Source organism: Gossypium hirsutum, chromosome A07, assembly GCF_007990345.1.
Source record: "Gossypium hirsutum isolate 1008001.06 chromosome A07, Gossypium_hirsutum_v2.1, whole genome shotgun sequence".
NCBI classification, from domain to species: Eukaryota; Viridiplantae; Streptophyta; class Magnoliopsida; order Malvales; family Malvaceae; genus Gossypium; species Gossypium hirsutum.
Window position 1 is genome coordinate 28,092,530 of NC_053430.1, and position 15,969 is coordinate 28,108,498.

Consider the following 15,969-nt stretch of genomic DNA (forward strand, 5'->3'; position numbering starts at 1 on the left):
ATGTGTACGTTTTTAACTTGAAAATGTGACATACATAAAACATAAGATTTCTACGGTACCAAATATATTCAATATTTAAATATGGTTAAAAATAAAAAATAAAAACAAATATATTAAGAGATAAAATTTAATATTAATTCATATTAGAATCATACATTTGACTACTGCCAAATGCCAACAATCACCGAAAGGAGAAAGCATAGCTTTTTATCATTTCAAAAGCGATGATTTCGTCAACAAAATTAGTTTAATTTCTTAGGACTTGATTGAATTAACGTTTTAATTTTTATAAATATGTAACGGTCCATTTAATTAAAACAATTAAATTATTCCTAAAATAGTGAGAGACCAAGTTGAAGCTCACGTGAGCTGACCTGGCATTGGAAGATAGCTTCAAAAACTTTTTATTTTCTCTAGCAACTTCTCTTTTTTTTTTTTTTAATTCAATCCAATAAAAAATGACACGTAACCCAACTCGGTGGGCTTTGAACACCTCCCACTTCAATTTACAGCTCGGTTCAAAATTCAACCCTGGTGGAATTGGAAATCAAGTCTGGCTAGCTCAGTGTAGAAAGAGCAAGAAAAAGGAAAACAAAAATCAAAAGTAATAATAGTAATAACGTAAAAAAAAAAAGCTTGAAAAATAATTTCAAATACAATCCAAGGCAACTACCGATAAAGTCAAGACTGATTTTTCCCTTTTATTGTACGCACTCTCGATTCTCTTAACCTAAGCACCTTTCGCCGGCTTCACCGTCTCAGATCTTCAGCTCAACTAATAGGCAGAGTCTCTTTTTGAACTGATTGCTTCACTTCATCGTCCCCAAATTTCAGGTGGTATTTCCATTATACGGATGTGTATATATATTATTTTCGTTTGGATGCTTTTGATTGACATGCAAACGGGTCAATGTAATTAGGTGATTTTCGGTACTCACGAAACTGTTTGATTTTTTAAAACTGTGATAAAAAAATGGTTGTTGAATGCTGTGTTTGACTGGCCTTTTATGCGTAACCTTAAAAGCTATACATTTGGTGAGTGGTTGATCTGTTTGATAGAGTGATTTAACTTGGATATCTGTGCTTCGTTTGACTGGGGGAGTTTATTGAATAGAATTTCTCATAATATATCGATTTTAAGTAGTAGGGGAACTTTTAGGTATTTAAAGCGGGTGAAATTGTAGATTTGGGTATTTTCGTTTTATGAAAAGTTGTTGTGGCTAAAAGCCTTACCAAACTTTGTTTCCAATGATTTCAAGTTGATTGTGAGCAATACTGCCCTGTGGTTTCTTTTGATGTTTGCGTATGCCAGGCTGCATTTTGTTAACCCAATGAAAGTTTAACACAACACACCTCTCATTTCATAGGATATTATGTGTGAGAATGAAATGCCGCAATTTCATGAATTTATGGAATTGATCTCATATGCATACCTGGAATAGTTTTTTTTTTTTTAAATTTCCTTTCATTTCTTTCTGCTTTTATGCAAAAGAAATGGGAGTCTGCTTTATAGCATGTTATTTGATTCAAGGAAAAATGTTATATAACAAGATATGTTATCTGGTTTGCAAGACTAAAGAAGTTCTCCACATGGATACAATGAAAAGACTTCCAGTTCTGTAATATCTGGTCTACAAACTAGCAGATTGTGAAAAAACTAAATGCATTTTACTTCTGCAGTTTTTTTCCTGGAAATTGCTTTCATCTATCTAACCCAATATTTGTGCTCTGCGTATTTGCATTTTGTTTGTTTGCAGTTTCTATACAAGCAATCCTTTTTTTCTTTGGTTTAACAAAAAATCTGTTTTTCTTTTTTGATATTTGTACTCACAGATATTCTTCCTTGAATTCCTAGATTTGGATCTTGCAAATTAGAGATAATTCGCAAGAGGAACTATGAGTTGCTTTGGCTGTTGTGAAGAGGATGACATCCACAGAGCCGCTGACAATGGAGGTCAATACGTTGTTAAACATGCAGCAGGTAATCCTGTGGTTGAAATTCACATCAAGGCTGATAATATTTGACTTTTGTATTTCTGCATCATCAGTATAGTGAACTAGTTGAATGAATCATGACAACTAAGATGGTAAAAGCTCCTTTGATGCTTATGCCCATAGTTAGTCGGAGTTTAGTTTTAAATTGTTTATTAGTTTCATTATGCTTTTAGATTTGTATTTGCAGGATATATATATATGTTATTAATTTTCCTGCCTAATTTATTTTTCTACTTGTTACATGTTTATTCATATCGTTTTCTTTTGCATTTTATGGTTCCCTATGCTTTGTTTTGGCTGTACTAAATCTACTGCTGTAATCTGGGTTGATTTTGACCAATTAGGAAACGATGGAGGTTACCAGACTTCTGAAACTGCATCAAAGAGTGCTCAAACTGTGAAGGTTCAGCCTATTGAAGTCCCTGTTATTCCAGCTGAAGAATTGAAAGAAATCACAGATAACTACGGTACAAATTCTTTAATTGGAGAAGGTTCCTATGGAAGAGTTTATTATGGGGTCCTTAAAAGTGGGCAGCATGCAGCAATCAAAAAGTTAGATGCCAGCAAGCAACCTGATGATGAGTTTTTGTCCCAGGTTCAATTCTCAGCTATAATTTATTGCATTACTCTGCATCTTGATATTAGTTTTAGAGTTTCAGATTTATATCCATTGATGCATGGTTTTCAGGTTTCTATGGTATCAAGGTTGAAACATGAAAACTTTGTTCAATTGCTTGGTTACTGTGTTGATGGCAGCTCCCGTATACTTGCCTATGAGTTTGCATCAAATGGATCACTGCATGATATTCTCCATGGTATGTCTGATGGTAGCTTGATTTGTTGCGCCAGTTGCACAATGTTGAAAACCATTGTGTGCATTAATGCTTGAAGCATGGATCTATTTGTAATGCTATTATAGAATTTAATTGAAGTTTCTTGTTCTTTTGGAAAGAAAGTATCTGGTTGCTATTTTTGCATGTGATGCTGTTAATATTGCAACATTGTCATTCCTTTAATGCAGGGAGAAAAGGTGTTAAGGGAGCTCAGCCTGGCCCTGTTCTGACATGGGCCCAGAGAGTAAAAATTGCTGTTGGAGCTGCAAGAGGGCTTGAATACTTGCACGAGAAGGCTGATCCTCACATCATTCATCGTGACATTAAGTCCAGCAACGTGCTAATATTTGACGATGATGTGGCAAAGATTGCTGACTTTGATTTATCAAATCAGGCTCCTGATATGGCAGCTCGTCTTCATTCCACTCGTGTACTTGGAACCTTTGGTTATCATGCTCCTGAGTAAGTAATTGTGGATTATTTTCATACTATCATCTATTATATTTACTTTTTCAAATCTCTTTTGGTTTTTGATAACACGCGGCTTAAGACAAACTTAGCTGGTGGACATCATATAACATGATATTTCACAAAGCAATCATGAATTGCTCTTTGGATCTAAAGTAGCATAATTTCTCATTTGATTAGTAAAATATTTCATGGAACAAGCCTAAGTTTAATATCCCAACTCTCCTTTCTATGTAGCTTGATTTCAGATTGAATGCCTTGAACATGACTGTTCTGTACTTGTGGTTGGCAGATATGCAATGACAGGTCAATTAAATGCCAAGAGCGATGTATACAGCTTTGGTGTCGTGCTGCTTGAGCTTCTAACTGGGAGAAAACCTGTTGATCATACTTTACCCCGTGGGCAGCAAAGTCTTGTGACATGGGTACTTTTTCTGCTAATCATTTTCTAACATCCAGCCCATGTTTCATTTTCAAACTTTTTAGACATGATGACTAATAGGAGTTTTCAATTGTGTTAGGCTACACCAAGGCTTAGTGAAGACAAGGTCAGGCAGTGTGTTGATCAAAGACTAGGGGGAGATTATCCTTCCAAGGCTGTCGCTAAGGTATAATTATGTTTGGTTGCACCTGGTATTATCATTTTATTAGCATATTTTCTCTGTAACGTTTCTTCTCTAAATTTTCAGGTATGCTTATTTATGGATTAAAATACATTTTAATATGGTATTCTTGTTTCCTAGAAAAGAAGAGTTTGCACCCACTGAATGTTAAATGTTATCTGTTCCTAAAACATTTTATTTTATTTTTTATTGCAGATGGCTGCTGTTGCTGCATTGTGCGTGCAATATGAAGCTGATTTTCGGCCAAATATGAGCATCGTTGTCAAAGCTCTACAGCCGCTGCTAAATGCTCGGCCCGGACCTGTTGAAACACCAAGCACATAATTTTATACGTCACACGCACAGACACTCTCTCACCCTTTGTATCTCTATAGCCTGTGCGTGCAGTAGTGTTCACACGCAGCATCCAAAATATACAATGAGGGGACAATTAGAAGGTGGTGATAATTTGTTGAAAATTCCAAATGCATCCATTATACACTGTATTCGATTTGTTCATAATGTGAGTTATTCGTTGTTTTTTTCCCTTGCATATATGTTCATGGTATTCCAACTTGAATCCTTTTTGTAAATTTTTTCTTAACCTTTATTCATTTCATGATTGGTGTTATTTTTCCTTCTCTACAAATGGTTTATGCTGAAATAAGATATGCCATATGGGCTATGGAAATATCTTGATCAGTTGGGTTGTTGAAAAACTTTGTGCATTTGTCAGTACATGAGGAAAGGAATGGGAAATAGTTAAAACGCGTATGGTTGGTGTTTTGGTTATGCGATGAATGATGAGGTTAACTTTACAGATGGAAAGGGTGGATATTGACAAACTCAAATGCCTCAAAATAATAGTGGGATTCTTTTGCTTTCGGCCTGCTTGATAGCACCAGTTGGACGATATCATCATATCATATTAAATTATAAAAGGTATTCAAATATCACGTAAAAATAAAACAAAAGGATATATAAAAGAATACCTCTAAGGGTTTCTCTAAATGATGTCACACCTTTTTCTTTTTATCTTTCTAAGAGAAATGGTAAAGTTTTAATTTTGTTCCTTCTACTATATCCATTTTAAAAATATTTTTAATTTTATAATGATATTAGTTGGTCCAAATATTTAACATCCTTAATTATTCCATTTAAAATGATTATGTAAATTTCTCTTAAAAAATAATAATAATCTATTTCGGCATATAGACACTTCTTTTACACCACCTTTGGAGATCCAATTTTTTATTGCTTCTTTGTCCCTGTTGGATCTAAGACTTTAAATGTAGTATATTTAGTTTGTATACTTGTATTTTTTGAATAAATTAGTTTAGTAAAATATTCATTGATTACTGCTCTGTTTGTTTGCCAGTAAAATATTTTTCGGAAAATGATTTCTGGAAAATGATTTACTTTTCTAGAAATGATTTATTTTTCTGGTGTTTGGATAAAACTGTGTAAAATATTTTCTGCTGTTTGGCAAATTTCCTGAAAATATTTTCCAAAAAAGCTATTTTAAGAAATTTAATCCTTTCATTGTTTAATTGAGTTTATTATATATATATTAATAAATTTATCTATGTTTCTTACTTTTAGCTAAAAAAGCTTTTGTCTAACATTCACGACTCACTAGATAATCAAACACAGAACACAGGAAGTTATCATCAAATCCTTCTACCTCCATCGACATCACTTCTTTGTAAAGATGTGAAAACTAAAAATGCAAAGGAAAAAGAAAAACAGAAGAAAAACCAGAATTATACACACAATTGAATGAATTGCATTATGAAAATTAAAGTTTCAAACAATGGAACATGCAGAAGCATGAAACAATCAAGTACCAACACCAATACATATGAATATTAGAAAAAGATAATTCAGATTCAAAAGATCTCAAAGTATGGTTGTAATACAATTTAACAGCCTCCTCTTTCCACTGTCAACACCTCATTTGCTTGATTCAAAATGTTAGCCCTCAAAGTTCCTATTTTTTCCAGCCATGAAATCTGATGTAATCCACCTGCTACATGTTTACACAATCCTTGTATCTGTTTTATCAACCAATCTTGAAAGATCTTTTTAATTCAACCATTTTCGTAAGGGCAGCCCCCACTTTCTAGCATGAAATAAGCAACAAAAAAAAGCTTTTTTCAGGAAACAGAGATGAACCCAGATTTTTTCTTTTCTTGATTCTGCCGAATCTGGCCTATTCCGGTCTGATGGGTATTCGAAGATGCTCGATATGAGCCAAGTAAGTACCGAGTCTTTTTTAAGTTATCTCAGATGTCAAGAAACTGCTACAGCATCTTTCCCAACATGTGTATAATGTATGGTATCTGAAACTTTGGATGGAAGTCAATAGCGGAATACTGATCTCCCCATAATGTTATCGATGGGAAGCGGGCCCCTGTGGAAGAAGATAATTCAAAACATGACATTATAATCCTTCCCAACGCATTGCTGAAACTAAATGGTTATTAGTGGTAAGAAATGTTAGGATTACCAATCATGGGAATCGAAACTTCTGTTATGATTATCTCCCAACACGAAAACGTAACCTTCTGGCACAACCTTCAAAAGCCAGCCACACACAAGAGACCATAAAACACTGTTTAACCAACGACATCAACTCGAGGACTGTGTAACAAAACCATGACAAAGAACAAGAGAAACATGTGGATATGAATAATTTGTGCAATATACAATTATAAGTGAGAAACTAACCAATGGTTCCATTTCGTAACCCAAAGGCTCTAGAACAAAATCTTCATCTTGTTCAATACCATTTATCAACAGTTTCCCATCACGAGCCTATTAGAAAGTCATTAACAATCATGCATTTTGCAGATATGGGATAAAGGGAAAAAAGTGAAATAAATGAATAGGGACAAAGAGATCTTATATGTTAAAGAGAATGAATTTCAAAGAAAAATGCAAAAGAACCTCATTTGCAATTCAATCTTCTAACATCATGTTCTTAAAATTGACATTTTAACTTTTCATAGCAGTAGTTAACAGCAATTCTAAAAGATTAAAATTTCCAAACCATAAATTTTCAAAGCAACATTTTCCAAATGCACTAGAATTTTATTTTCAAAGTAACATTTTCCAATGGCTCCTAGGTACCAAACCAAACCCCTAGAATTTTATTTTTATCATTTTTTTATCAACAACGAAAAGAACAAAGATTAGATATTTTTGAAACGACCGGTTTCAATTTCAAGATTGTTTTCGGTATTTCTCTTTTCTAAAAATTTGAGTTTGGGAATCCCTAAATCATTCAGGTTTCTTCCCTAGCTAAAGAAAAAGAAATGGTAGGCATAAAATCTGTGGAGAAGTAAGGAAAAAGAAGAAAAAAAAGAGCTTTAGTTCATACCTTAATCCAAGACCCAGCGAAGAGGAATGGTATAATCCTGTGAAAGAGAGAAACAGAGGAAATGAAACAGCAGCCTGATATGCGACGGACTAGAAAATGAAGAACAGAAGAAATAAAAGAAATGAATAAAGGAAGAAGGAGAGACTTATAGCTTTCACACCGAGACAAAGGGCTGATATTTTGAATAGGAAAAAGAGTGGATCCGCAGGATCCCAAATGAATTGGCTTATTCGAAAAAAGCCTTATTCTTTGGAAGATCTATCTCGTGCTTGGTACTGCATGGTGGAATCGGGTAACTTTTTTCTTACATATGGAACCATTCATATATGTGGGGATAACATATAGATTTATTTTAAACATATAGAATATAGATTTATTTTATAGGTATCTGTTTGTATCCATTTGATTCGATTGACTTTGCTTGAGCCGGATGATGAAAATTATCATGTCCGGTTCCTTTGGGGGATGGATCTAGAAAAATTCACCTATCCTAATAACAAAAAAACCTGACTTGAACGATCCTGTATTAAGAGTTAAATTAGCTAAAGGTATGGGTCATAATTATTATGGGGAACCCGCATGGCCCAATGATCTTTTATATATTTTTCCAGTAGTAATTCTCGGTACTATTGCTTGTAACGTGGGCTTAGCGGTTCTAGAACCTTCAATGATTGGTGAACCCGCGGATCCATTTGCTTTGGGCCGTTTACCAGAAATGGATCGAGTAATCTCCTTCTTTATCCAAGAAAAAGTATTTCTAGTTTGCATGGTCCAATCATTGATCCCGAAAATTTCTACAATAAAATTAGGTAAGTCACTAGTATAGTTCCCTAGCCACGATTCTGCTATTTACTTTTACTGAAAACTGAAAAAAAATGACTGAAACAGAAGAGAAATTGTATTCTCCTGATGGGTAGAAAGAGTAAAGGAAATATTGAATGAATTGATTGTAAATTATGAGATTTTGCGACTTCTGCCCCTTGTGAGTAAGATATTAATCGTAAGGAAAATGGAATTTCCACAATGACTGCAAATCCTACCGCTATCATTTGAGAATACAAATTATTGTTGTGCCCAAAAACCGGATTTTGGTTGGAATTATTAGCAGAACTAATCAAACGATTCTGTTGATCCATTCGAAGAATTAAACGTTTCACAATAATGAATCGAAATTGATAAGGAGTTGGTCAATGGTGCTCGAACATATACTTGTTTTGAGTGCCTATTTATTTTCTATCGGTATTTATGGATTGATCACGAGTCGAAATATGGTTAGGGCCCTTATGTGTCTTGAACTTATACTGAATGCGGTTAATATAAATTTTGTAACATTTTCTGATTTTTTTGATAGTCGGCAATTAAAGGGAAATATTTTCTCAATTTTTGTTATAGCTATTGCACACCATTTGAGTCTCCAACAATTATTCCAATAATTACATATCCGATTTGACCTATGGACGAATATGCAAACATACGTTTCATGCTTGTTTGAGTAATAGCAATGAGATTCCCCAATATCATGCTAAGAATAGCTAGGATTTCCAGAAGAAGATGCCATTCGTTTGATGAGAAATAAAAAGGAATATCGAAAATTCGAGTGGCTGAGGGACTGGAAAATGTCTTACAGATATGAAATTGGTAAGACAATTTCCCTAAAACGTAAGACATTTTACCCGTGTCTTGGAAATCATTTTCCAAATGGAAAATGTTTTCACACAACCAAACACTAGAAAACCAGGAAAATATTTTACGTAAAATATTTTCTTGGTAAACAAACGCACCCTACATTAATTTTTTTTGTATATTGTATACAATGTTTTTGCACACAAAGCAAAATGGAAGTAAATATTGGCCCATTGGTTATCTAACATTTAACTAATGATAAGCAATATAACATGGTCAGATCATAATACAGAAAGACAACTTGTATTAGTAGATAAACTTAAACATGTCCTTAGTATAATCAGAAATGAGCAAACTAATTAAAATACTAATATGTCATCTATTAAATCCAATTGGGGAGATTTTTTGTCTTAAGCATCAGAGTGGATGACTTCCAGAAGATAAATACATAGATATGACAGACTAAACTAACACTACATCAGAAAGGACTCAAGCAGAATAAATCCTATATCCATTTAAGGATTTATTCACTTGTGATGTTTATAGTGTGGCATACCTCAATCTCGAGTGGATGATGAATTATGTATGCATGTCTCGTATACTTTTATGTAAGTAAAAGTCTGAATTCAACTAGGTAAGGAACCAAAAGCTGGTGCATTGGGTATACGACTTTTACAGTAATAGCATAATTCTCAATAGTAGAATTCATAGCCCAACTAATGGGTAAATGATATTCTTTCATTGGCATTACATGATAAATGAAAAGTAAACATGGTCATGGGTAATTTGTCTTTTGTGATAAATGGCTTGATTATTATTTGATAGCAGTTAACTTTTCATAAAGGAAGATGTAACGGTTACCATGAGATAAAATATGATCATATTGGGAGAATAAATTTGTCCGAAAGAGATTAAGAATATCCTATGAGGGTAATACACTTATGATATGGTCATTGGATGAACACTTATTAAGTAGCTTTCGTAATGGTATGTAACTAGGGAGAGCTTAATCACAATACTGTAGTGGAATCATTTTGTGACTAAATAAGTTTATAATTAAAAGACAAAAAGCTGGAACTTAATTAAAAATTATTTGAGCACTAATTATGCATGTTTAACTAATCTCATTCTCAAGTATATCAAATTCATTTCTTTATATCATTTAATGTTTCATATTCAAATTCCATCATTATTACATATCATAGGAAACATTTTAGTGACTATTAACCAAATGCGAACTCAAGAACAGATACATGAATTACTATATCAATATACGCTCACGAGCCCTCGAGGCTCGAGAGCTAGTGATACATTCCCACGAACCCCCAGGGCTCTGGAGAACTATTTGATGAAATGCACCCAATGCTAAAGTGGTACGTTTTTACCCCAGGGTTCTAAAGAACTACCGAATGATATGTACCTAACGCTAAAAATAACTTCGATATAACGAATCCTATAGCATACCAACTATGCTTGTAACTCTATCCGAAATCGTTTAATAGGACATTTATAATATCATTAAACATAAGTATATATATTTTCATAATCTTAACATGTCACAGAATGACACATATATATATATATTAACATAACAATGTCATTAAGGTTACAAGTTTAACATACATTTAATGAGATCAAGCATTAATATAATTCCATTCCACTTAACTATTCAATAAGTTATGAATTGAAGCAAATTATGAAAGCACAAACCGAATTCATCATTCGACGCCCATTTTCACCTTTTTGCCTTAATGTTTTGGCCTCACCTTTAGCTTCGATCAATAAATCCAAATATAGAAATGAAGCTAGTAACCTACTCAAATATAGAATTTGATCGAAACAAATCATAAACATATTTTCTGAATTTAACCTTTTTGTATTCAAATGTCCAATTTTCGTATAACTCAAAAATCTCTTGTTCGAATTTAAATCCCACTTTACGCATAAACTCTAAGGACCTTAAACTATCAATAACATAATTATTTCCTAAGGTTCTCATCTGTTTCTCTCAAGCTCCAAAGAATTCATCAATGGCCACATTAGTTATACTTAATCAACCTGTGTGCCTGCACAACCCATTAGCTTTTAAACTTATCTCCACCATGATTCCTACTTGAACACAAACAATATTCATGATTCTAAACTTTCCTTTACTTAGTTATCTAAACTTCACATCATGATATACAAAGCATTTTTTTAACAAATCTTTAAATCTAATGAATGGTTGTACAAATCTAACATAAAAAAACTAAGATTCTAAATAAAAATCAAAAGAAAAAATTTGCTTACATTGGTAAATTAACTCATGGCTAAGGAAGAAGAGAGCTTGAGAATTTTTTTTTCTTTGTTTGGTGTCGTTGGAGAAAATGAGATTGAATCAAACTTTTATCCATTCTCTCACCCACTAGCCATATACATATAATTAACTTAATAATAGTAAATCCAATGGCTATGAATTGGTGTTGAAAAACGATGGAGATCAATGGATGTGATCAATCTTGTCCTTTAAACTAATCTTGATAATGATTTAATTTATGCATAAGCCCTTAAATACTCTCTCATCAAATCCTTCACATTTTCTTACTTACATTTTAATCTCCGAACAACTTAATTGCTAATCCACCAATATGGTCCCTGCACTATACTTAATAATTCAACTCATAACTACTCAATTAAAAATTTTTGGGTTAGCTCGATTCAAGAAAATTGACTTTGAAACTAAAATTTCTGATATCATTGAAAATCGGGTTGTTACACTCTTTGACATTCTTTCAAATTTTTCTCCCACAAAACAAAAATCATCTTTAGATGATCTCATGAATATCAGAGGGAAATAATCATCTTCGAGAAGCGACAAGCCTCCCATTTTTCACCATATCTTTTATGGCTATCATCCATTTAAGGGTTAATTGTCCTCAAACCCAAATATTGTATTACTACATACAATCAAATATGTGCATTGTGCGATATAAGAAACTAGTAATATGTTGAATTGAACCAATTTCTAAAAATAAGCTAAGTGTTGGCAGAAATGACTAGGATTTGGCATTTTTCAAACCACTGTGAAACATAAAATAAAAATAAGGGACATAAAGATTGTTTATGCAGTTCAGTTTCTCTATGTCTGCATAACCTAACTCGGTGAGAAATATTCACTATCTTCAACACTTACAACAAGTGAACCTAAATCTATCACACCCTAGTGATAATTTTCTCACTTTTGTATCTTTAAAAACTAGTACTCTCACTACTAAATTTGCCCCTATGATCTTAGCTTGTAAAACCACAATAAGGTTTTACAATCAAATGCACTCACACAAATAATGTTCCTCACTTGAGCAGATTAAGTGCTCAAAAAAATCAACAAATAATCTATACAAATCTCACAATTATATAGATTTTTTGGAGACTTGCTAACATAGTGAAGATCTACTACAATCCTTATTAAGTAGCAACAGAACTAGCTGAATACAATATAATAACAAATAAGGTTGTTGGCAGTTAAGTCTTCAACGTTCCAATCTGATCCAACTTCCTCAATCTAAGGGATTAGATATAGATGATCCGATTGTTTAAACAAGTTTCGTAAAGTGGTATGATCTTTTTTCATGGGCTAGATACAACCCACGATATCAATACAACCCAAAAATCCGGTTCAAGAAATTGACAGTCACCTAAATATGGAAACAAACCAATTTGTTGCCGTGCTTTAGGAAGTGGACATGCACTTCTTCCGAGCAACCTAATATGTCCATATTGTTTCATATAATATAAAAAACTAGACATCTTATATTAAATATTGATTTTAAACTAGAATTTTAAGGCAAGTTAAAAAATCAAAATTTTTAACTTTTTACTTTTGAAAAAAATATTTTTTTTCATTAAATTACCTTTTTATCTCATTAGACTTTTCTACTTTGTGACATCATTTTAAAATAGACTTTTTATCTTTTCAAAAGCACTTATGGTCGGCAATGATAAACACTATCAAAAATTTAAAAAATATTTTTTTATAAAACTTTTCAAAAGCACTTTTCAACTTCAATAATAAACAAACCTTTAGTAAATGTTTTTAAGATCAAACTGATAATTGAATCAACTCTGATTTAACCAATCCAACCGATTAAACTATTGGTTCAACTGGTTTAAATATAAAATATGTAAAATTTAAACAACCAATTGTAATGCAATTATGTTGAGATAAATCATGAAAATCCCACCCCTGCGTTGGAAAAGCAAATAAGGAGGAAATAAATCAACTCCTACCTGATGTGTCATGGAATTGCAAAATGAAATAGAAAAAATTAAAATGTTATGAATGCTATTAAATGAATGTTCATTATAATCAACTTTTCAGCTTTCATTTCCTTGTAACCCATTTCCTATTTATGTATTAGAAAATGAGAAGTTTAATCTCCTTATATATATATAAAAATATACTACTTGTAATGATGATAGAAAAGAAGAGAAATGTAATAAAAAATCCCTCTTATTTTCATCTATTATTCTTGTATTCTTTGTATTATTATTATTTTATAATACGTTATCAACACGATTTTATTAGAGAGTGATAGGTCCTTAGTTTATGTCAAAATTTTGTTGGGCTCTTAGTTATCTGGTTAGAAAAATTGTGAGTGGTTACTCAAGATTTGATTGGGGATGATCACTTTCTCTTTACTGCAAAGAATGCTCACAGTCTCTACTTCTCATCCACAATTACCTAAGTAAGCCTAATCTTTTTTTTTTTTTAAATTTTATTCGATTTCTATTAAGACGTTCAATTTATATAATTATCTATTTGCATCTCTATGGATTTATAAATCCCTTTTTGCTTTAATTGTTGTGCTTTCTATGTGAATATATATTTTTTATTTGTTATTTTTTATAAAATTTATTGGTTTTGTTTTAATTTTGATTAAATTATATGATTGTTCTTATCTCTTTTTGTCCATTGTAAATGTGTATTATATGCAATGATTAATTTGGACTTCAAATCTATACATGCTTGAGAACTATATAATGATATTAATCATGAATTTTTGTAAGAAAACATGTAAAAGATTCTTTAAAATTATGGATCAGTTTTCCAAATAGCCTTCCAAAGATAATGAAAATATTCACGTTATACTCAAATATCATTTGACACATGCATATTGGTTGAATATTTTGCCAAGGTTTGATTAAAAAGAAAAAGGAACAATGTATATCACAATGATGGCTTTATTGGCTTTGTTAACAAATTATATTGTTTATTCATTCCTAAAAGTGAATGGAACTTATTGTTGTTATTGGCAAATATATAAATGAAAGATGGATAGTCGAAAATGTTGCTAAATATTTATTCTTGAAACAAAATGATCTATTGCTTATACTAATTAATCATTCTTTGGCGTGGGTAATATCTTATGATCTTATTGACAAAGAATATGATATAAGTTTACATTATTTTCTGAATTATTTCTTATACGTTCCTTGAAATGAATGTTTGCAATAAATATAATAAATTTTATGATCACTTTTGATCATTGAACTCAATTTGGATATTTGAAAATTTTGACATATTCCTTAAAGTGAAGGTTATATATACTTTTATAAAAATTATATTTATTTTGTTGAAATAATGACATTATGGACCTTTCAGTGGTTTATACATTTCTAGAAGTAAATGTCATAATATTACTTATATGTGGATACTAGATAAAATGAATGACAATCAAATTATCAATTATCACAGTTTATATTAACATTATAATTCTACTAGTTGCGAAAAAGTATAAGGATAAAAAAAGGATAATATTAATAAATATTATGATAAATATGAAAGCATCGTGTACATGTCTGTAACATGTCTAACATTTAATTTTGCAAAGTATTATAAAGAAAAAGAGATGCTCTGTAATGCATGATAATAAAATTTGAATTGAAATTATGCTATAAGAGGTAGAGGTTAGAAAATTTTAATTTTAAACCTTTAAATGTAACACCCCCTAATCATTATCAGTCGTCGAAACGGGGTTACGGAGCATTACCGAACTTTTCAGATCAAATACGAACATTACATAATCATTTAATATACACATCATAATTTAATCATATTATCTTTTTTTTAAGCCCTCGAGGCCCAAAATATGAGTTAGAAACAAATCGGGGCCAAATTAGGTACTCTAGAAATTTTTCATGAAATTTTAAATTTTTTTCCTAGGTGCAGGGGTCACGTGCCCGTATGGATAAAGGACACACGCATGTGGCCATTAGACATGCCCATGCCTCAGGCCATGTCCAACCCCATGTAACTCTCTAACTTAAGCCGCACAGCTAGCTACACACGACTGAGACACATGCCCGTGTCTCTGCCCGTGAGTAATTTCTTGGGCATTTTGTTTTGAAATTTTAAATTTGCAGGGGACACACGGCCAAATCACATGTCCGTGTGTTAGCACGGTCTAGTCACACGCCCGTGTGGGCTCAAAATAAACCTTAAGCATCAAGTATATCATACCCTGCAATCTTTAGCAACAAGCAACTTAAAAACCAGTCGTTCAATCAATCCAAAACACATTTAAATACATCTAAAACATGTCAAAACAATCAATTTAATGGCCTAATCAATGTTCCCTAATAGTTACTTCATATCTATTATGAAAAGAATCCATTTAAACTCCATTCAAGCTAATTCTAAAATTATGTCAATTTCTACCAAAATATGTCTATATTATGCTCACTTATGCATTTACTCATACATTGTAACAGCCCGATTTTGGGTTTAGTTGGAACAGTGGTTTCGAGACCACGAATATGAAGTCAGAGAAAGTATTTTATTATTATTTTAGAGTTACAGCATGTTTATGTTAGTGCATGAAAAATTTGGTGAAGTAATTTTAGCGTTTGTGAGCTTAATTGCGAAAAAGCACTAAATCGCATAACATGTAAAAGTTTTAATTTGATAGTTAAGGGTGTTAAATTGCCATGTATCATAAATTGATGGTCTTTAAAGTGAAATTAGACCATTATATAGGTGATGGCCGGCCATGGGACAAGGAATTTAAATAGTCAAAGGTTAAGTAGG

The 15,969-nt window shown here is 32.1% G+C and overlaps 2 protein-coding genes across 4 annotated transcripts; one reads left to right on the forward strand and one right to left on the reverse strand.

Annotated features, from left to right (window-relative positions):
* The first annotated feature begins 445 nt into the window (after positions 1-445).
* Positions 446-4,445, forward strand: LOC107953023 (pto-interacting protein 1). 3 transcript variants are annotated; one of them, XM_016888250.2, is made up of 8 exons: positions 446-834; positions 1,856-1,981; positions 2,340-2,590; positions 2,684-2,810; positions 3,017-3,290; positions 3,589-3,721; positions 3,818-3,904; positions 4,115-4,445. In XM_016888250.2, exons 2-8 carry the CDS (start codon positions 1,897-1,899, stop codon positions 4,241-4,243), a joined length of 1,086 nt encoding a protein of 361 aa, XP_016743739.1. In that variant the 5' UTR covers positions 446-834; positions 1,856-1,896; the 3' UTR covers positions 4,244-4,445. The 3 variants fall into 3 exon arrangements, with proteins under 3 accessions (XP_016743739.1, XP_016743740.1, XP_040973829.1); XM_016888251.2 differs by having other exon boundaries at positions 553-834; positions 1,834-1,981; XM_041117895.1 differs by lacking the exon at positions 446-834 and adding an exon at positions 884-1,265.
* A 1,216-nt stretch (positions 4,446-5,661) lies between these two features.
* LOC107955839 (uncharacterized) lies at positions 5,662-7,600 on the reverse strand. Its single transcript, XM_041074135.1, has 5 exons — positions 7,589-7,600; positions 7,281-7,505; positions 6,629-6,715; positions 6,408-6,475; positions 5,662-6,311 (listed from the first exon to the last, which is right to left on the reverse strand). Exons 1-5 carry the CDS (start codon positions 7,598-7,600, stop codon positions 6,260-6,262), a joined length of 444 nt encoding a protein of 147 aa, XP_040930069.1. The 3' UTR covers positions 5,662-6,259.
* Positions 7,601-15,969: the final 8,369 nt, after the last annotated feature.

What these genes read in the sequence shown, in the direction of transcription:
- LOC107955839 (XM_041074135.1), bottom strand. An exon ending in TCGCTGGGTCTTGGATTAAG is followed by an intron (nt 6,716 to 7,280) that starts GTATGAACTAAA and finishes ACTTTCTAATAG; the next exon opens with GCTCGTGATGGGAAACTGTT. An exon ending in GTTACGAAATGGAACCATTG is followed by an intron (nt 6,476 to 6,628) that starts GTTAGTTTCTCA and finishes TGGCTTTTGAAG; the next exon opens with GTTGTGCCAGAAGGTTACGT.
- LOC107953023 (XM_016888250.2), top strand. Translation starts at nt 1,897, where the DNA reads ATGAGTTGCTTTGGCTGTTGTGAAGAGGATGACATCCACAGAGCCGCT. An exon ending in CGTTGTTAAACATGCAGCAG is followed by an intron (nt 1,982 to 2,339) that starts GTAATCCTGTGG and finishes TTGACCAATTAG; the next exon opens with GAAACGATGGAGGTTACCAG. An exon ending in CTTCCAAGGCTGTCGCTAAG is followed by an intron (nt 3,905 to 4,114) that starts GTATAATTATGT and finishes TTTTTATTGCAG; the next exon opens with ATGGCTGCTGTTGCTGCATT.